The sequence below is a fragment of the Gallinula chloropus genome (genome assembly GCF_964237585.1).
Source record: "Gallinula chloropus genome assembly, chromosome: 17".
NCBI lineage: Eukaryota > Metazoa > Chordata > Aves > Gruiformes > Rallidae > Gallinula > Gallinula chloropus.
In genome coordinates, this window is record NC_140102.1 from 8552498 (window position 1) to 8573558 (window position 21061).

General features: G+C 40.8%; 1 protein-coding gene across 1 annotated transcript; it reads right to left on the reverse strand.

Annotated features, from left to right (window-relative positions):
• Window positions 1-1821: 1821 nt before the first annotated feature.
• Window positions 1822-19667, reverse strand: ANKLE2 (ankyrin repeat and LEM domain containing 2). The gene is made up of 13 exons (XM_084272113.1): window positions 19406-19667; window positions 14780-15268; window positions 13619-13810; window positions 12194-12387; window positions 11059-11247; window positions 10644-10766; window positions 10227-10293; window positions 9409-9590; window positions 7684-7790; window positions 6596-6789; window positions 4919-5645; window positions 4246-4377; window positions 1822-2144 (listed from the first exon to the last, which is right to left on the reverse strand). Exons 1-13 carry the CDS (start codon window positions 19650-19652, stop codon window positions 1907-1909), a joined length of 3081 nt encoding a protein of 1026 aa, XP_084128239.1. The 5' UTR covers window positions 19653-19667; the 3' UTR covers window positions 1822-1906.
• Between the last annotated feature and the right edge of the window lie 1394 nt (window positions 19668-21061).

A 21061-nucleotide genomic window follows, 5' to 3' on the forward strand; every position in this document is an offset into this window, starting at 1 on the left:
GATGTGGTAAGAGCAGGTTGGTTTGGTTAAATGTCTCTTGATGACTGACACAGCCCTGCAACCCCCAGCTCGTTGCCTGGCACCACTGAATGACAGTCAGTGTGTAAAGCAGCTCTTTCTAATGCCCAGCTCATTGCAAACAGGCTTTGACTATAAACAGCGAGCTAAGGAAGCTTTGTTTTTTAAGAACCATTTCTAAAATAGGAATTCACTCCCCCAGGGGAGAGCGATCGCACCAAGGAATCAAACTTAGAAAGAGACAGTAAAATACGTTCTGTTCAGGTAGCCCAGAAGAACAACTGTATTGTATGTGCCCATAGTAAGTGGATGCCACTTTTTTTAAAAAACTTCTAAAAGAACAAAAATTTGATTAAAAAAATATGTTACAAAAGGCACTATTAAGCTTGCAAAAGCATTAAGTGCAGGTTTTTAGGTTTGTACCAAATCATGACCCTACCGAAGGGGGTACAGTTCCTGTACCAAACGGTCCCTCTGCGGTGTGCAACGGCCACCAAACCTTTCTGAGCTGGAGTCTTCAGTCCAGGCTCTGTGGGGGGGAGATGGTCCTGACCATGCCTGCCCACAGCCCGAGTCCCCTCATCCTTGTGCTCAGCCTACAGCCTGCAGAGCCTGGCTCAGGCTAAATCCCTCCCTGTTTACCAGCACAGCCTTGGCAGATTGTAGTGTTCTGATCAGCTTCATGGTGTAGTGATGAGAGGTGGGGTTTTTTTCTTTGAAGTAGAGCGCTGTTGCCACTGGAGAACTCTGTTCTCTAGCAACATTACAACCCTTAAGCTTGATACAGAAAACCACCATGAGTTTTGAAAAGCGTTCTTCAGGCTCAGTGCTGTGCTGTCGAAACAAGTCATTCCTGCGGAAAGCTGAAGAATAAAATTATTGACTGCTGTAACAGAAACTCATTACCACAGCAAGACTGGAGACAGGAAAAGCTTTGATTGCAATAAAAATATTTTTAGTCCCCATTCCTCTCTCTCTACAGCTGGGAAATAAGGAGCTGTATCTTGGGTCACTGGCTACTGCTAGTAGAGTACAAACTAGACCAACTAAGGTATGTTGCTGGTAAATTTCCTGGAGTTATTGCTGATGTGCTTTTGTGTAAGAGCTATTAATATCTGCTAATGTTAAAAGCCTCTGTGGAAACAAACCAGTTAAGTTTTAGGTTTTTGTCAATCCTCATTAATTTCTATAGTGTGCCTTACTAAAGCACTCAGAGCAGGGTGTTTGTAACAGCCTCAGAACAAGCGCTGACTCTTAGCTTTCTGTGTAAACAAGTGCATATGTACACACAGATAGAGAGGGGAGTGTGTGTGTGTGTGTTTCACCACCCAGACCAAACTGCTAGCTCTAAGCACTTACTTGCTGGTTACGTACTCAGTATGGGATTGCTCTCTGTCACTACCCAGGCTTTGTTTCAGGCTCTTCACTTCGAGTGTTCCCCTGCAAGCGGAAGAACACTTTACGTCTTGCATCCATTCCCCCTCCTAAGGCTTCTGTTTGCTGCCGATGTACTTCCTCCAGACAGTCCAAGCAAAAGAAATGCAGCTGAGGGCTAACAGGTTTGTTACAGTGATGACAACTGCTGACAGTGCAATACCACCATTTCTAAGTGGAGGTTCAGCTTTACTGGCAATGGGGGTTAACTCAGAGCTACTGGACAACCGCACTGACTGTCACTAACCTGTTGTGTATCACCAATAATCTATCTATCTCGCATGTGGTGTAAAGACATAGATTCCTTTTTTTTTAAACATAGAATTGTCCTCAATTGAGGAAAAATAAATAGCCAAGTACAAACCTCATGTCACTTTAGTAACATTGTAGTTTTTTTTTCCTCCACTCTAACAATTAAAATATAACCCAAAGTCCCTGGAAGAGGAATTGTAGTTTAGTGGGCAGGAGGCTCTGAAAAATAGCGCAGTTTTAACAGAGCGTGGTTGACACAGGCTGGACTGTAGCGCCCAGGACTCCCAGGGTCCGGTGCAAAGGAGGCAGCATTGCTGTATTTCCCCGGGCTTCCTGGTACGGGGCTGTTTCTTCCTGAATTGGAATACACTGAAGCATTTGGAAGGCCGGCAGCGATAGTTTGAGACCTGAATTTTGACTTCAGTGCTGGACTTGGCCAACTGAAAGAAAAGAAACAAAAAGTTATTTTGCATTTTGTTTAGAAAACTGCACTAAGGAGAGGAGAGCTTCTGTGCAGGATCAATGCTGTAGGTCTTCAAAATCAGGCACCAGCAGAGAAAAAACAGCCCTGGTAAAAGACAGGTCTGAGATGGAACAGTGAGAGCACTACTAATACACACAGGCACAGGCCCTCGTCAGTCAGATGTCATCTGCTCCACGTGGGCACTGAGACAGGGTGCTGCAGAGCCCCTGGGCAATTTTAGTCCAATGCCCCCAGTAGACAAGGGTATCAAGACCAAAGCTGACCTGAGCCTGGTGAGTGCCACAGCTGTGGCTGAGCACAATTTCCCCCTCCTTCTTAAATACAATTTATGTCTGGATGCCACAGAAGTAATAGCATTTTTTTAATATAGCATTTTAATATAGCCATTGCCCCTTGGCCTGTCCCCACAGATTTTTTTTTTAATGTCATAACTAGGCTTTTTGGAAACTATGTGTATATATTTGCAGTATATGCTATGAACATAAAATATAATGCTTCCAGAGAATATGAAACATAATTAAGGAATCATTAAACACAAACAATAGTCTAGTATTTTGTCCTAATTGCCTACATACTGTGAAACGCGTAATATCAATATATTGAGTCACGGGGCAGAAAATTTTACCATCAAATTCTGTATTATTTTTATAGTGATTTCACAGATCTTTCTCCTGTACCGTTAAATAAGGTATTTTCATTTCCAAGGGGAAAAAAAAAGCATTGACACTGTCCATTTTTGACAGCTTTCCAAAGACAGCTTTAACCACTATTCTATTTTTATCCGTAATTTGGAATAAGAGCTCATTCTTTTTTCGTTCAGGAACATTTGAAGTAGTTCTGGATTGTAACACTGGGTGATTTGCAAAGGAACTGCATCCCTGAAAAATGTGTTACCCGTATTTCCAGCCAGATGGGAACTTTTCTCCACAGGAGTAACCACGCAACAGATATATCAAATTAGGATGTATGGTGTTGATGAGGCATAGTGTAACAGGATGCAATCACATCTAGCTAAAGACAGGAGGAATACCTAGCTAAAAGAGGCATTCAGAAAAATGGGATGAATGAGGAACCTCTGATAATTAGCCTATTCCTTTCAAGAAAAAAATTAATCACACAAATCAGGGGACCAGAAGATTTGACTTTGAAAAATGATACAAGGGCACTGTATCAGCCAAGCCTATGAAAGGATTTCTCTGGTCCTACTCCACATGGAATCACAGAACAAGCATAATGAGCTTCATGTTTTCTCAAACATGACTATATAAACTGTAGGCTGGCTAAGCAAGGGACTCTTCCATGTTCTGACTGCTGTCTGTCACACTGGAACTAAATTTTCTTAAAACAATTACCAAAAGAAGGCCCTTGCATGAAAACTGTGCTTTGGGGCCCCCAAATCAACAGCATTCAAAAAAGCCATAGAACCAGTGCAACGTGTATTCAGGCATCCCAACAAATGCAGTCAGCTTCCAGCCTTTGTGGAGGAAAACATGACAATTCTCTCTAAAAACTTAACACACAACATTGCTCACACTAACGATCCCTTTGGGCTGGGGCAATAGAGGGTAAAAATAACCATAGCAATAAATGATGCCTGAAGATACTACATTCACTTTAACATCACCGGTACCACCTCTCTACCTCAAAGCAATACAACATCCACAAGAGACAATTACCAACTTATGTCAGAACTACTATTAAGACCAATAAAGGATCCAAATGCGAAGTTACAAATCCATGAACTGAGACATTTGCCAACTGGAAAACACTTAGGCTCTGGAGGCCTTCATTTTCTGATTTGTCTGTACAGCTCTCTGGAACTGCAGTGTAATGGAAGGAATCTGACTGCAGCACCAGTAAACTCTCCTTGTTAGTAGACACTGGCCGAAGAGGCCTGGTGATTATTTTCAGAGAAACACTAATAGTTAACAGAGATGAGTATTTAAAACAAGGTTTTTGTGAGCAACAAGACCTGAAGTTCCAGCTATTCAAGCTGCTCTGCAGCTGACCCATTAAAAATTCTATTTCAAATCATTTGACTGAATTTGCAGAAATACCTTTGCCTGTCAGATGAAGAGTAGGACTGCACTGCATGTTTCCATTTGTAAGTAATCGGGTATTTCTGTGGATCAAGCTCTACTCCTTCTATAGCTGCTAAGACATCACTATCCAGCTTCGAGGGCTGCTCCCTAGAATATAAACACAAGTAGATGAAAAGAGAACTATGTATTTATTCAGGCAATAAAACATCCCAGTTCTAAAACATTTATTTTTTATATAAGCAAACAAATGGCCCATGCTGCTCTATAAACAGGGCTTCTCTAAGAACTTCTTTCCAGCAGGCCCACATATAAATGATTGTTCATTATTACACACTTGTTCTCCCCCCCTTTTTTTTTTAAATTTCATCTGAACAGTGAACTAAACACTCTGTAAAACTAAGTCAGGCGCATCATGAAGTCACAAGCCTGTCAGATGAACAGTATGCAACAAAGGCAACTAAAACTGCTCTGGAAACAAAGACTTCTTCCTTCTGTTTTAGGTACGGTATTTAGGTAATTTCTTGTAAGAGAAATGTACGGCTGCTGCACAAGCACTGAAACACTTCAAGTCAAGGTTGACTACACAGTGTTGCTTAATATCACATCATGTCAACCCTGCTGTCACTGATTGTATCAAAAGCATACATAAACCAAAGGACAAATGAATGTGAAAAAAGGTAATTCTTACCCAAGCAGGAATAACTTCTTAGAATTGTCATTTGCAGGTGAAGCCTTCAGAAGAAATTTCTGGGAAGAATGTTCTTGACGTTGTTGCGTCTCGTTAGTCTGAGCTGCAGATTCCACAGGCAGTTTCTCCTTTTCTGGTGGCACTTTGTGTTCTGTCCTTAGCTTGGTCTCCCTAGGTCTCCCTGTAACGTTTGGCTCAGAAGAACTTGCCAGTGGAACCGCATAGCAGGTCTTATCCAGATGGTCCTTGGATATTCTCACCTGCCTCGTTCCTTCAGCCAGAATTCTCTCCTTCTCAGTTTTTTCATTGATGTTAATTGATTTTCCCACTACTTCTTGTTCTTGGAATGACAGGCTTTCAAATTCTGACATCAAATTGGAGACGGGCGATACAAGGCATTCTTCTCCATCACGCAAGTGATCTCCACCATCAATTATCCTTTCACTGGGCACAGGGTTACAAAATCCATTTTTGCTGGAAGGAGCCACCTTCTCGTAGTGCCTGGGGTGATCTGATGTCTCTATGATGTTCACCGCACGCTCCATTGACAAGATGTCACACTCAGCATCCCCGAGAGCATTGATGCTGGGTTCTTTGGACACAATAGGTTGGCTGATGTTCCGTGCTGCATTTTGTCTGTTTTTAATTTCTTCTAAGCTCATATCATCATCATCCTCATCCAAAAATGCTCCAACAGAAATGGAATTGCAGCACTTTTTACTCTTGCCTGTAAACAATTTAAAAAAAAACAAACAGCAAGACAGGAGAAGATTTTCAACAGAGGGCCAAATAAAAGAGGAACAAATACAGAGTCTTTACACCTTACTCTATTGAAACTCTAATTTCATGTATGCAACAGCATGAACTAACCTAACTAAAGCTTCAAATGCAAAATCAACAACACTATGGCTGTATCTTTTTTGCAAATAACCTTTTCTATCCTGGTCATTTCCTACACTCCTCACTGCAATCATTAACCAGTAATGAAGGATAAAGTTGGGATAAAGCAGAGCAGGGTAGGAAAATGTTATTAATTTAGAGTAGCTGAAGTTTTCATCTCTTGCAAAGCACAAAGGCTTATAACTAGTCCTGTGACTTTCCTTCAGGGTCTTGTCAGCCCACGTTTATCCCAGTACCAGAACCCCTTCTGATCTACTATCACACAGGAGAGAAGGGAGAAAGAAGCACAAAGATTTGGGACTAGTTCCTGCTTTTCACAAACACGTGGCAAGCAGTGGTCTAAGAAGGTATAAAAGCTTTCCTGGGTTCTGTTCAGCATGTCTTTCCCCTCAACTGTAAAGAATTACTCTTTCATTTTAAAATAAGTTATTTACTCTGTATCTGTGGATTACAAAAGTCCATATTCTTAAAATAAATCCCCAAATACTCTGAGTAAAAACTTACTTAAGCCAGAGATTTTCTTACAGGAATTTAACATGCAGGCTACAATCAAATAAAGTACTTCATATCAAAGACTGAGAACATCTAAGGAAGTCTGTTCCAATTCTCGTATGTTCACACTGCTGTAGCTACTTCTTCAATACTATAACCAGACTGTTTGGATAACAGATTAATAATAGCAACAGGTGAATATTACTTCCCCTGGGCACCAAGCTTTTTCTCTCCCTCTTCTCCCTAGGTACAACTTGTTGTTCGTAGCATTCGCTGTTTTCTTACCAGAAGGATGTGGAGTTTTATATCTATTGCAGGTTTCATTTTCCCCTGTCTCTTGCTGAGCCTTTTCGCTCATTTCCTGATGACTCAGGTACTCTTCTAATTTTCGCAACCCCTCCTGGGAAGACAGATCAACAAAACAGCCCAGAAATTCCCAGTATTCAACCCACGGGAACCCCAGCTCATGAGCTAACTCCCTGCAATAAATAAAATAAAACGGATCATTTGTGAAGACAGAAGTAGTAATTGGACAAGAACTTTTCTGAACACATTTTATCAGCTAGTAACAGGAGTACAAACGTGCAACTAGGCAACACAATTCTGCAACAATCAACAGTCTGCGAAAGCGATATACACATCCCCAGCAAACACACTATCATCTGATTTTTTCTAGAATATTTTTTGAATTCAATCTACTATTCTTACAGTTGGCACCATAAATACTGCTATTTTTAAGCTGAGTGTATCTAGACATCAGACAGAGATGAATCCCCACTGATGTAGGCATAATTTGAATGATACTCCATTCAATAGCTTTTTCTGTTTGGAAATGGGAGAAGGCAGGAGGAAGTGAGGGGTTATTTTAAAGAAAGGAATCTAATCAGCTCTTTTCTTAAAAGAGTATTTTTTTCCATAGGTTACTGATACAAGGTAGTTTAACAGCAAAGACACATATCACAACACACAGCCTCTATAATAAAGCAGCACATTTGTGTTAGGTTCTGTTCATTCTGCTTGTTTTTAACAATCCCCCATCTTACAGCAAAAGAAAGCTACGCATCATTTTACATCTGCTGACAAATCAGGCAAGTAGATGTTTGAGAAAAGCATTCTATACATACCATCAGTATGTTAGTATAGGTAAAGTATCTTTTTATTTCCAAAGCTAAGAAAGCTAGCCCTGACACTTAGCTATTTTGTTTACTCAAAAACACAGTAAAAAACCAACTACAATATACTTCATAGATATTTCTACCAGCAATTTTTGCCCTAAGATATTGTTCAGTAATAACCACATTCTCAGCACAAGTTTTTTGCTTTTAATTGCTTTGTCTATCACTAAGTTTTAATACCAACACTCTCTTAGATACCTTCCAACTCTTTCAACACCTCTCTCCAGATCAGATTTCCTGACGTTGTGAAAGAAGCCAGCTCTCTCTCTGGGTGGAGTCTTCCAGAGCCTGCGGAATTCTTCAGCCTTTAAAAAACCAGGAATAATTTTTAAAAACCTGCCCCCACAATAAGCAGCTAACTCAGTGCTGCCTAAATGTGTCCCCATAGGTCCAGAAGGCATTTAGTTGTTTGCTGTCTACATGTAAACAACTCAAGTATTGCTCAACTCTGGTTGTAAAGTATTTTGTACTGGATCTAAAGTTACTCCCCCAACTATTAGGGGCTATTTTGATCTCACAACTGCTTGTTAAGGACCACAGCATACAACCATCTGAAAGGACACTGTATAAGTACCAAATCTGCCTAGTTTTAATTTGTGTGCAGCAGGAAACAGAACTATGACTTAGAATTTTGCCACACCATTACGATTTTGTTTAATTACAAATGCTTTCTTGGTCACTGGTTTCTAGGATGCAAAGGTGATATTTTTGTATGTATGTAATTCCCCAGACCTGCTACAATTATTAGAATACATTCTTGCCATCTGTTTTGAATTTGAACTCCTGAAGAGAATAAACTAACACATTTTTGTGAACTCCCAAACTTTATGCCTTTATAAAGACAAAAATCATCAATGATGGGTAAGAATGACAATCAGACATTAAGAGTATCTGTCAGCAATCACAAGAATGCATTTTTTAAACCCTAATGCATTTTTAAACCTAATTTTTCAGAGTATAAAATATATTTACATTTCTGTCAGGGGAACAGAAGATCAGCCAAGGAACATGTTTAGAAGAAAAAGCATTAATTTGGGTAAAATACAGTCCTGAAGAATTCAAGAATTAGATGACAGAACATCGTGGCTGCCCCAGATCCCTGGCAGGGTTCAAAGCCAGGATGGATGGGGCCTTGGTCACCCTGGGCTAGTGAAGGGTGTCCCTGCCCATTGCAGGGGGTGGGATTGGGTGATCTTTAAAGTCTCTTCCAACCCAAACCAGTCTGTGATTATATGAAAGTCCTCAATTCTATTTATTTACCATTTCTAAAGCTGTCTAACTTCCAGCATGTCCATATTAAACAGATCTGTCAAAGAAATGCCTGTACGTTTGTATTTAACTGGAATCCAAGCGTTCTTCCTGAAAACTAAAGATTTTGCTTTTCTACCATACAATCAATACTTTTCCCAGACTATCCCAGTACCTCCTGCTTGGTCATCAGTTTTTCCATTTATAAAAATCTATTAATGTTAATTCAATGAACAGAGGTGATAAACTGCTTCTAACATCCAGTGTCAACTTCTAGAAGTGAGAAAAGATTTTTTGAACCAATTCATAGCTGCACTGAAAGGCTTTGTTTCAGATTAGAAAGTTAGAGCAATTATCTGTAAGGCAATGCAAAGTTTATCAAAGAGTGCTTCTGAATAGCTTCCAACAGGAAAAAGAAAAGAACAACTTCCTTTTGACTGAACTTCTGCTCTTCTTATTTATACCACACATTTCTGCTTTCAGCAATAAGAAATACTTAAAAGTTTCTGTGCTGCTTCTCTATGGAGGAAAATCCATCTCTTCAAAAGAGAGACGCAGTCTGTATGAGGAACAAGCTACACCACACAATGAACCATGGGTGGATCTTCTCATGGTTCTTCATTAATAAAATGGAAAAAAAATAGGCCTGAGAGTCATATGAAATTCTCTCCTTACCTTTGAAGGGCTCATGGGGCCTGCAAAAGCTCTTATTGACAACACTGGATCTTTGGGGCTTCCAGTGTATTTAGAGAAAGTTCTTTGGGGGCTATCGTCTGTCTGATCGGGTGACCACGGTGCACCGATTACAGGAGCTGAGGAATTGTCTTCTGCTCTCAAGAGTGGTACATAGAATCGACCTAAAATAAATAATACAAAGCTTTCTTAAAAAGTTGATGTTACATAAGCCTGCTGCTTCTTCCTAGAACATCAATACACCCATACACTTAACCATCTGACTTTATTTCCTTAGGAAAACTACTTGTAATTCAAACTCACTGTTTCAATATTTATTGCCTGTTACAGACTGTATTTTAGTACTGGCTCCCTTCTCTCTCAAACACAAAAATACCTGCACTGATACACGTTTCCCTCCCCTAAGGATCCTCAAGAAATTTCAAAACCTTTTGCAAATACCTAAAATCACATGTGACAAAATGACTGAAGAGTTCTGTGTTAAGAAATTACATGACTCCCCAGTGTGACAAATCTCTTGCTCCATAAAGGTCCTGTCTTCCCTTTCAGATTATGCTCTCTGCTTCAGGCTCGCTGAATAAAACAAGGGCCATGCCTATGTTACAGAGCTATGAGGATAACCTTGTGATCCATACACTAAGAGTTCTGACCATGTAATTAAAATAGGAAAAGTTTTCTGTTCCTTGTCACTTTTAGAGTTTCTCTCTGTTTTTTCACACCACTCTACAGCAGCATCATATATGAACAGGAATGCTACAGAGAGCAAACAGAAGACAACAAAGAGTTGTGTGAACACAGACCTTTCAAGTACTCCCTTAGTTTTTCTTTTAACTCTGCAGATTTATTCTTGCTTCTTTCACAAACTACCTGTTAAAAAAATTGTAGTTGTTTGTTAGTAAAGGGTAAGACATCGATCTTACATCAACTGCAGTGTGTGTTCTCTTCAAATAGTCACATAATTGGGCTCTAGCCATCACATCTAGTACTTTCAATTCAGGGCAGAACAACCCACTGAAATGTATCCACACCCTTAAAAAGGATACTGGAAAAAACCAGTAGCAAATCATAAAATCTAGAACTTTTGCCCAGATACAGTATCAAAGATTAACACTCTAATTGTCACACTAGTATCTTACTACAAGCCTTGGATCATAAAGTAGTTACTAAAAGTTTGAACTTGATTGTTTTAGTTTTGTTGTGGATGTGGGGAGACTTACTTCTGCTGGAGTCTGATCATATTTATTTCTTGGATTTTTCACAATAGCTGGGTGTGAGGTAAGCACATTAACAACATCCAAATTCCCAAATTTGCAGGCAAAATGCAACGGAGTATCAAACCCCTGCAGTGGGGAAGAAGGAAAATTCACATAGATTTGGAAAGAAGATAAAAGTCTGCTTATTTTACCTTGAGACTAGGAAAAGTAAATAGACACCATGACCACTTCTGAGTTCTTAACAGATTTTTCTCCCACCATATTGTAGATTAATGATTATTAAACCCCACAATACTCATTAATAGCTCATTTTACTAGATATGCACCATTCTATGCTCTTTCCTTTGCCATTACACATCTTTAACACCTCCAAGTTGTTTCCATAATTAGAAGAAACAGGCAAAGCTTCAAATCTTACTATTTTATCTGGTGTGTTAAGGTAAAGGTCAACAATATATTGGATGCGATTCTTCAGCATGACATCATTATCATCCGGATACATAAGCCGCATAAATTCAGGATTTTCCAAGGTGTCCAGTAATAATTGGCAGATATCAGGCTGATTCTCCTTGGCAGCAACATGCATGGCATTGTACCTACACCCTTCCTGAAAAAAGAAAAAAAAAAAGGAAAAAAAGAACTCAAACCAACCCAACAAACACCATTAGAACAAACTGGTATCTAAACAGCTTTCTTAGGCCCACACACTTAACTGATTTACCTGTGAAAATACAAAGGTTCCCACTCTTGAGTCTTACATTTAGATTGTTGTTTCTTAATATTAGGAAAAATGATTACAAAAGAGTACATAAACACTCAGTACTGCAGTACATTGTATGACTTACTCATCTTTATAGCTACATTATTCTTAAAATTAACATTATTCTTACACTCACCTATAGTCTTTTTTTAAAATCTAGGGTAAAATGTAGCCAAGAAGGTTTATTAGGATATCACATAATAAGAGGGGATAGGCTGTAATTTATTACATACAGCATTTCAACAACATCACAAAGCTGGTCTGATAGAAGTAATTTGTTAAAGTAAGATTGTCAGTGTCTGCTAAATGGTGCCCTATACATGAATCTTAGATGCAGAGCAGATTTTGAAATGTAATGGTGGTGCCTAGGTAAGCAATGCTGCAGGAACACCTTAGTTACAGCCTAGGCACTACCCTGTTCCTTAAAAACCATTCTATTCAAAAAAGATTGGAATTATCTGGAAGAGACCAACAAAATATGAAGTCAAGACTATTCTTTCATGACTGGATAAAAGTATTCTTCCCCCAAAGAAACGCATGCTCAGTTTCTTCACTCCAGCTCTTCTGGAGCAAAGCGAACTCACACTTACAATGGATGACCTACACAAGACAAACAACTGCCATGTTGCACTCGGCTTTCAGCCAGCACCAAGAAACACTGGGAAACCCTGCACTGGTGGAACAAGGTATCTCAACAAAAGACGAGGAAACAACATTCCTCACAGTTCCATTTCTCAGGCCTCAAAGCTCAATCCTGAAACCAGAATTTGCATCTTTATCTTGTTTTCTTTACCTGTAAAACTGTGGGATTGTCTCCTGACCCAATCAGGTAGCGAGGGTTGCTCCAAATAAGTTCTGAAAATGTTGCTGTATCTCCTTTCTCAACAGCTTTCCGAAGTTTAGCAGTAAGGTCTTGAGTACGTGGACTTTTGTAACTATTGGCTCTCTCCTTATTAGCAGTTTCAGTCTCAGGGGAACATAAGCCATCTATCAAAACACAAGTAAGATGTTTCTAGCTGTATCTTTTCAGTGACCACTATTTTCAAACCCAGTTCATGAAAATAAACTTTAAAATATGTTTGAACTTTGCATCTTTAATGTAGGAGAATTTAAAAAATTGTCAAAGAAAAGGCATTTAAAATACTAGTAGTCAGTAATAGGGAGAGAGGAGAATATGACTTAATCTGTAAAACTGTTCCAGACTTTAATAGGAACTGGTAAATTTTATAATTACCAACCTGCTTCCATGCAAACGTAAAAGCAAAATTTAACAAGAGTCTTCTGAATATTAAAACTGCTTTATTGGTTATGTGACTCCTGAGTCCCTTTAATCTAGTAAGTGGGAACACTGTGGAATATGATCAGCTTTTGCCATTTTACTTCTGCACTTACGCAACAATTAAGTAGTTTTCATACACTGTGTGATTTTATCAGCGTCTTTTTAAACCTGAAAATCCTGAAGTTCATGAGTAAAAGCAAATCCTAGCAAATACAACCACAGACTAACAGGCAACATATCTAAGCAGGCTATTACCCATATTTCAACTTTATGATAGCAACATCTTTAGTCTAAAATTTGTGCAAACCAGAGTAACAACAACTGCTTTGAAAGTAACCAGTTTCTTTACTGTCACACAGACCACAGAAACCATACCCTGAAGGACAAACCCTATGCATTACAACACAAGTCTTTCTACTGATTCCTGGGGCTCCAATTTACCTCTGTGGTAGTTCTTTTCAAAAGAAATGGCAGGATTCCAACATACTCTACCTCTTTTCTTTTTTATAATTTCTGTACATAAACTTGGGAGTTAAATTGATGGAAAAGCATCAATTAACTTAGAGAACGGTGTATCCAGTGACAATTGTTATTTCATACAGAAGTAAAACCAGATCTGAATTAAAAAAAAATAATACCTGCATTTTATTCTGTTCCTAACATATTTCACAGAAAAAAAACCCCTCATTAAATTCTGGCTGTCGTATCCATTTATACAGTAATTTTCTTCCGTGAGTAAGCTCTGGAGCTGTGATCTAACATTTTTTTACAGTTTATCTTAAACACTACCACTCTGAAGGGATTTATTAAGATGCTTCACCCTTTGAATTTTTTTCCTGTTATTAGTGTATTGGTTTTGAAGTTGTTGCTTCTCCTCTCATAAAATATTAATAGACTGTATATTCCATCTACTGTACACAGATGAATATCCTCACTTACCTCTGTTAAATGATCCCATTTTCACTGGAGACAAACACAAAGAGGACTTGCTTGGAGATGGAAAATAATCACAGATTCCTTTAGCAAATTTCTCAGCATCCTCTCTGTTTGAAAAAGCTTTAAAACGGGAACCCTTAATCATCTTAACAGCTTGGAGAGCTTCCTTTTTATCTTCATAAACATGTATTCTCTCTGAAACAAAGTACAACCAAAGTTATTTCAATAATCTCAGATTTGTTCCTAGAGACAGGTTACAAAAGCCTCAGACTATCCTTTGAGCTCTGGTCTCAAACTGTTTCTCTACCAAACATGACATAAGAATCAAATTCCCTTCTCCTCTGACACTGAGAAAGTAACTTTACACACTCAAGCTAACATGAAGTGATACCTATACAGTGTCTGGCCATCCATATCAAACAATATTTGTATATCCTTTTAAACAGGTGGGCCAGCTTCAACAAGTATTTCTCATCCAGACTGAAAAGCAGATTTAGAGCCTATTCACCCTGCACTACTTTCCATTCTTTTGTTCAGAAAGCTCCACTACCACAACCTTGATCTCTACACAGAACCTTAGATATTAATCAAAACCTTCTCCTTCCTCTCCTTTTGCATTAACTTATTCAAATTATGGTGTCTGAATATGCTTTTTATGAGAAAGGATACTTATTACTGCCTCAGAGTAAAGACTCCTTACGCACTACTGTAATCCTGCCACTAAGTAATTCAGAAATTCCTTACTGCAGTATTCATCAATAAAACATAGCAGAATGACTGATGCTTCCAGATACCATTTGGCATTATGATAGAAAGGAAAACACAACATCTGTTACATCATTTAAGCTTTAACTAATGACCATGTAACTAGTTTTTTGATTGTTTATTTGTAGGATTATTCTTTTATTCTTGAGGAGTTATAGTGTTTTTCTTTTATCTAGTAGAGGATCCTCATATGTAGCAACCATTATTACAGAACAGCTGGGATGTCTTGTGTGTTTCCATGCCTCAAAAGATCCAGTACTTACAGCATCAAAAAATACTTCAAACAATGCTTAAAATACTAATATAGTGGTGTTTGTATCACCTGCTATATAGAAGGTGGCATATTTAGACATGGTTGTAAATTGCTTATCACTGGAAACAAAGGAAATGAGTATTTACCATTCCTTGCCAATATGTCATCATAAACTGGACAAACACCATAGAACAGTGGAGGATCTCTGGAGGGTGTCTGAGTACCAATCTGTGAATCAGCACACCCTGCTCCACAGGCTAGAGCCGAACAGTTCATATGCATCACAGCATCTTCTTCTGGAGGGTTGAGACCTACGCAGTACCCAAAGTCTGCCTCTTCAGAAGCACCTCCATGACCGTTGTGATTCACTGCTGTGGATTTCAAAGCCTTTTGTGCTTCTGCTCGGCTGCCATCAGATGGGGCATTTCCAGCAGCCTCCTCTGACTGAGCAGAGCCTTTTTCCTCCGACACTCCTTGCTGCTCCAACAAAAACCGAGCCAATTTTTTTTCAAAAGTGAACCTAGTTGTCAAGGTAATGGGCCCACATTTCAGTCCTGCCCTTAAAATTTCTTCTCTAAGCTCATCAGGGCTGAGCTGCTTCAATCGGGACAATATTGCATCCATTGTTATTTCACCTATAGGAAAGGCAAAACAGAGGAGAGAAACTGTAAAGAAGATGACAACTTTTTTTCCCTACCATTCAAATGCTGTATTAAAGCCAAGGAAAAAGGTGCCTAATCACAATTTTTTGATTCTGCAGAGATTATCGCAGTTGCTGAGAAGACAAATACTTTTCAACTTAAAAACACTTTTAAACTGTCATACTTACACCAAAAGTTTACTTCCTCTCCTTTCACAAGTGCTTGAAAAAGTATTTACATCTTGCATTTTATTCTTGTTTGTCCTTTTCAAATTTCATGACGATTTCTGGAGTTGAGAATTCAATCCAGAGTATTTGTGCATTAAAATTTATCACAGGCTGAGAAATAAATATTTTATTCCCACCAAGAAAGGAAAAAAATATATATATAATGGAACACAAGATGATGACTAGCTAGCTAGCCCCAGTAAGAGATTCCAGTTAGGAAGCACCCACAGCTAAAAGCACAGCACTATTTCTATTATTTCCCTAAGAAATAGCTGAAAAAAGTGTAAGGCATGTATGACGCTGCTGCTGTATGATGCAGCAACCAGGGGAGCGTATCGCTGGCCATGAGGCAAGGCTGGAACTATTTACACAATATGTTGTTTCCCAGCCCCTGTTTTGAGAGCAAACAGCCAGAAGACAACAACTGATCTTTTCATATTTCCCTCTCTGACAAAGAGCAGGAGCTGGAACAATTTCTCCATTTCCAAAGGAAAATCCTTCTCTCTGGTACAATACTGAAGTCCCCCAGCCCATGTCCCTCCATGTAATCCTCACAGTTCAGCAAGCAGATACTGAAAAGAACACAATACCAATACAGACTTCTTGCTGTGAAAAACACAACTGAAAAACATACTATTTGGGCAGCTCAAGAACATATGAAGCTTTGAAATTATTTCACCAGATACTACATCCATGGATCTCCACAAAAACGCTGACTTTTTCCTGCTGTATACTGTTTACAAATAGGATAGAAACAATTGGGCTGTTGTGTTCCTCCAGCTTGCTTTCCCTCCCTCCGTAAACCGGCCTGTCCTTCACTGCCTAGCCATTTTATGGGTTATACTGGTTTGGACAGGCATGTACGACACCTTAGTTCTTCCAAATGTCATACTCAATTTATGAAACTTATGACTACCAGAACACACATTTGCAGCTTTTCCACATGAACCAAGTTCTCTTTTTCCTATAATGCTTTCTTTGGAGCAACAGAGCTCCTAATCTCACTCCATTAGAGACAAAGCAATCTCCCAGGTATGAAGTCAGTATCACCTGGAATCTTAAATTAAATGTCCCCAAAAGAGCATTTGTGGGTGCATGGGGCAGCATGAGAAATGTCCATAACTTGTGAGCTCTCCCACTTTATGAACAGGCTGGACAAGCAATCATGACATGAGTCACAATATCCACTCTGATGGGCAACAACCTTCTTGTTTGGGAAACTAAGGTGAGGCTTGAACCATAAGCAGCTGCCCTACCTAACACAGCAGGGATGTAGCGCTCTAAATACTAGATCCTAATAAATTAATTATTCATTTTGTCAGTGTACAAACTCAGAATTAATTCCCAAATTGCATCTTCATGGCAGAATTGCAACCTAAACTCCCTTATTCTTCCATGTGTATTGCCAGCACAATCACAAAATAAACCAACAAACTAAATATGTCAATTCTGCTTTTTACATTACCCAAGGTTTAAGCTGGTTAAGAAACTTTTCTTACATTAGAAAACCCAAACACACACAGCTGTTTTCATACCTTTTGGGCATTATAGGCATGTTTTAGTCAATACAGCCAGCTAATATTTTCACTGGAATTTGACTTCAAAACTATTACATTATTCTTCCAGGAAATGTTATGGAAAAATATGTTAATGCAAAACTTTAATTAGGTTTTCAAATATTATTACAACTTGACATTACAAGAGTTTAAAGTTTGTTTTCTTTGAGTGCCATTTCCTTTGAGAGTTTTCTTTTTTGAATGTCTGATTTAAACATCTTGTGGTTAGAGAACATACCTCAGTCCCAGAAAGTTCACAAATACTAGCTCGAACCTCACTGAAATGATGGGAAATTAAAGTATTTCAGCTTAAAATAAAACCAACTCTGGCAAAGGCACAGCTGATGCTGCTGAGCTACCTCCCTGAAGTATTCTAGTTCCCTTATGACTCCCGAACCTCCAAGCAACCTCATTGTTACCATTAACTAACTTACCCATAAGACTGAAAAGACAGATGTGAAAGACCTTCCCACTTTTTTTTTAACCCTCTTTTTTAAAATAAACTTGATGCCATTGTATTTTAATTGAGGAATAAAATGTGACCCTGATGTCAGTGGTAATAATGTCAAAACTTGCTGTTCAAATTGAGGCTTTACTTTCTGAAATTACATAAGTGAAAAAAACATGATAAATATGAAAACTCAGAGGTAAGAAAGTTTATCGCAAAAACAGCTCAATTAAAGCACTTTTAAAGTGCCAAAGTAAAGCCTTGAAGAATTAACTTGGGAAATGCTCCTACTGTTAGGGTTCAGAACCAGCACAATGATTTGCAGAAGAGCAGACCCTTGCCTAAGTATAATTCATGTACACGAGTATGCAGGCACACACACAAAAGTCCTCCTTCTTGGTTTGTGTTCAAGTAAAAAAAAATGTTGGGAAGAAATTATTTCTCCAGTATCTTGTGTTTTGATAGAACTTGGTGCCTAAAATCACTTTCATCAACTATGTAAGAAGAATTTACTTCATGTGTCCGTTACACCTCAGCACAAATAACATCAGTAAAATGACAAAGCAGCCCAACAGAGGAGAAAGCAATCTTTGGTTTAAAATCTACTGTTAGCATGAAGAGGTTTCTATGGTAAGCTAGCTGTGGAAACAGGAAAAACGTTGGAATGACAACACAGAAGTTTCATGAAATGAGGCTGTGTTTTGACATTAAGCTTTCAGCTAACACAGATAAGCATTTATTATTTCTTTAACTGCATCACCTATTTTGATCTGCCCAAAGCAAAAGGTGTGACTTGCAAACCTGAGATACAGTGATGGGCCTGTTTTAAGATAATCCTTTGATCATTTGCTGCAAGGAGGTGCAAAAACTGATTATTTGAACCTTAAGAATTTATTTTATGTCATTTCAAATGATCCAGAGTATGGCCACCACTGACACAGCTACTTTTCCTAGTATAGTACAGGTCTTACGAGTTCGCTTTAGGGGTTTTACACATACAAATAACTGCTTGAATAACAAAAGCACATCTCAGCTTCCTTCCAAATCAACCAAAATCTTGAAGAATGGCCAACAGCCCTATTTCCCCTTGTGCTACTGCATCAATACGAAAATGAATCTGTCTCCAAAAAAATCCAGACTAGCACCAAGAGAGCATGGCTGACTTAAGGATGGCAATATTATCTTATTCCACTACTCATTATATTCTTCAGTAAAGGAGCAACGCGAGTTAAGAGTTTATTTTCTTCTTTAAAGCAGGAATGAAACGAGACATGCCCTGTTTTTCACTGTATTCTGACTGCTCGGATTTGCACATGGCAGAACTGTGACTATTCCATCACTTATTTCGTCTATGCTGCCAAATTAGCGAACAATTATGAACTACGTGGCAGAAAGCTATGGAAATGCCAGGATTGAAAGAAATGAGGGGGGAGAGGGGGTAAGAAAGAGGGAAAGTAAAGAAGGACCGCGAAACGAACGTGTATCGCACATGCGTTTCTAGAGCCGGCAAGGGAAGGCAGGGCCGGGGTGAGAGAATTCCGAGAGCAGAGAGCCAAAACAGGGGCCGAGAGCAGGGCGGAGCGGGCAGCAGCCGTCCCTCCGGCCGCAGGCAGGGCAGAGGGGCGCGACGGCAAGAGGGCAGCGCCAGGCCGGCGCGACAAAGGCGCGGAGCGGCCAGGCCACCGCCCGACGCGGGGCCGAGCCGGGCGGTGAGAAGGAGCTCGCGGTCGGGCGGCCCCCAGCTCCACCCGCAAGAGAAGACCCCTGGGAGCGCGGAGACAGGAAAGCGCGAGAGTCCGAGCGGCCGCGGGCCTGCCCGGGCGGTGCCCGGTGCCCAGCCGCCTCTCCAGCAGAACGAGAGGCAGCGCCACCCCCCGCCGCCCTCCCCCGAGTCTCTCACCTGGGCGGCTCCCGCTGCAGCGCCGGCTCCCCGCAGAGAGCGGCGCCCGGGAGGAGAGGGGCGCCGGGGAGGAGATGGCCGCCGCCGGTGCCCCGCGGCCGCCCGGCCTCCTCTCCAGCAGGCGCAGCAGCCAGCCCACGGCGCCGATGACCGCGCAGGCGGCCAAGAGTTCCCAGCCCGGCCAGCGGCCCCAGCCAGCCCCCCAGAGGGAGCCCCAGCCCCCGGCGGCCCCGACCCACCGCTCCATGCCCCGGCCCGCGTCCCGCCCGCCGCACGCAGACACTCCCCGCACGCCCTCCGGGGACGGTACCTCAGCGGCCTCCCGGCTTCCGTCTCGCCTCCTCCTCCTCCCCCCCCCCTACCCCGCCAGGCCCCCGCCCCACCAGACGCCGTGGCTGCCCGATCCGCTGCCTGACAGAAAGCCGCAGCTGCCCCGCCCCGCCCTCCGCCCCGGTGCCTGACGGGAAGGTTGGGCCCCGCCTCAGCCAGCAACTCACGGGGCTGGGGAGCTGGGCCGTGAAGGAAGGCGAGCAGCGCCCAGTTTAGGCGCGAAGAACCGATACCCGGGACCACGGGCCGCCACAGCAGGGGTGGGGCTGTCGAGGCGCGCGCAGAGCCGCTTCAGCACCCGGAGCACCATCGGCCAGGGCCGGCCCGGCTCTGTGAAAGGAAAACCAAGACTGAGCCCTTTACCAAAAATAGTTTATTGCACAAAACTTTTAAAGGAATTCCTATGCACGTTATTTTTATAATCAACATGCTCTGTGTGATCATAAACATTACTTGTACATAGCATAATTCCTCCGTCCCCTGGGTTATCTGCTCAAGAAGATGAAATGATTAACTTCTAACTTTACAAGTACAGCCTAAGCAGGTATTACTGAAAGCCATGGATTAAACAACAATATTGCCTTCACAAACAACCAGAACATGTTTCCCTCCCCTAGAAATGGGCTCACCTGTATTGGAAATTAGGCTGCAATTCTCTCACACCTTCCTAAGAGGAGCAGGAGAGAGCTCATGGGCAGTAGTGATTACTTTGGACTGTAATTGCTTTCACAAGAAAAATAGTTAAAGGCTCTGGTCACAGCAAGTCACATGCAACTATTCACACTTCCCCGGCACTGTTAATAAAACATATCACAAGCTTTTGTATCACCAGTACTGAGTTCGTCATCTTTTAAGTTGAACTTATATGGACAATACTACCCCTGGTGCTGTCATGACTAGCACTACAACACCCATGCCACTGCACTTGGCTCCCCTACAGAGGCATAAGCAATCCATGGAAATACAAGCACTAGAACTTTCATTCTGGGTAGTACCATACTCTTCACATAGGCGCAATTCTCAGAGTTCAGCTAGGATATTGCCTGAAGAAACAGTATGGGATCAGAGCCTCCCACTGCATCAGTGGGTAAGGGCCTGAGCTATCCCAATACAGTGCACAGGTATTTCCAAAAAGTCTGGAAGACGATAGAACAGCAAATAGTCAGCAACACCAGACACTCAGTAACATTTTGTCCATGGTAGGGTTTGCTGGTTTTCTGTTGTAGTTTTTGATACATTTTTTTAAGAGTCCTCAAAAACACAACAGCCTCTGAAAGGGTAATGCTGCAGCCTTTACCAGCTGCTAGCACTTGGGAAACAGTCACA

Bases quoted from the DNA above. Each gene is read 5' to 3' on its own strand.
- ANKLE2 (XM_084272113.1), bottom strand. From the start codon at position 19,652: ATGGAGCGGTGGGTCGGGGCCGCCGGGGGCTGGGGCTCCCTCTGGGGG. The intron at 13,811-14,779 runs GTAAATACTCAT...ACTTTGTTTCAG, and splicing joins TGACATATTGGCAAGGAATG to AGAGAATACATGTTTATGAA. The intron at 7,791-9,408 runs GTAAGGAGAGAA...GGTTTTTTAAAG, and splicing joins GCCCCATGAGCCCTTCAAAG to GCTGAAGAATTCCGCAGGCT.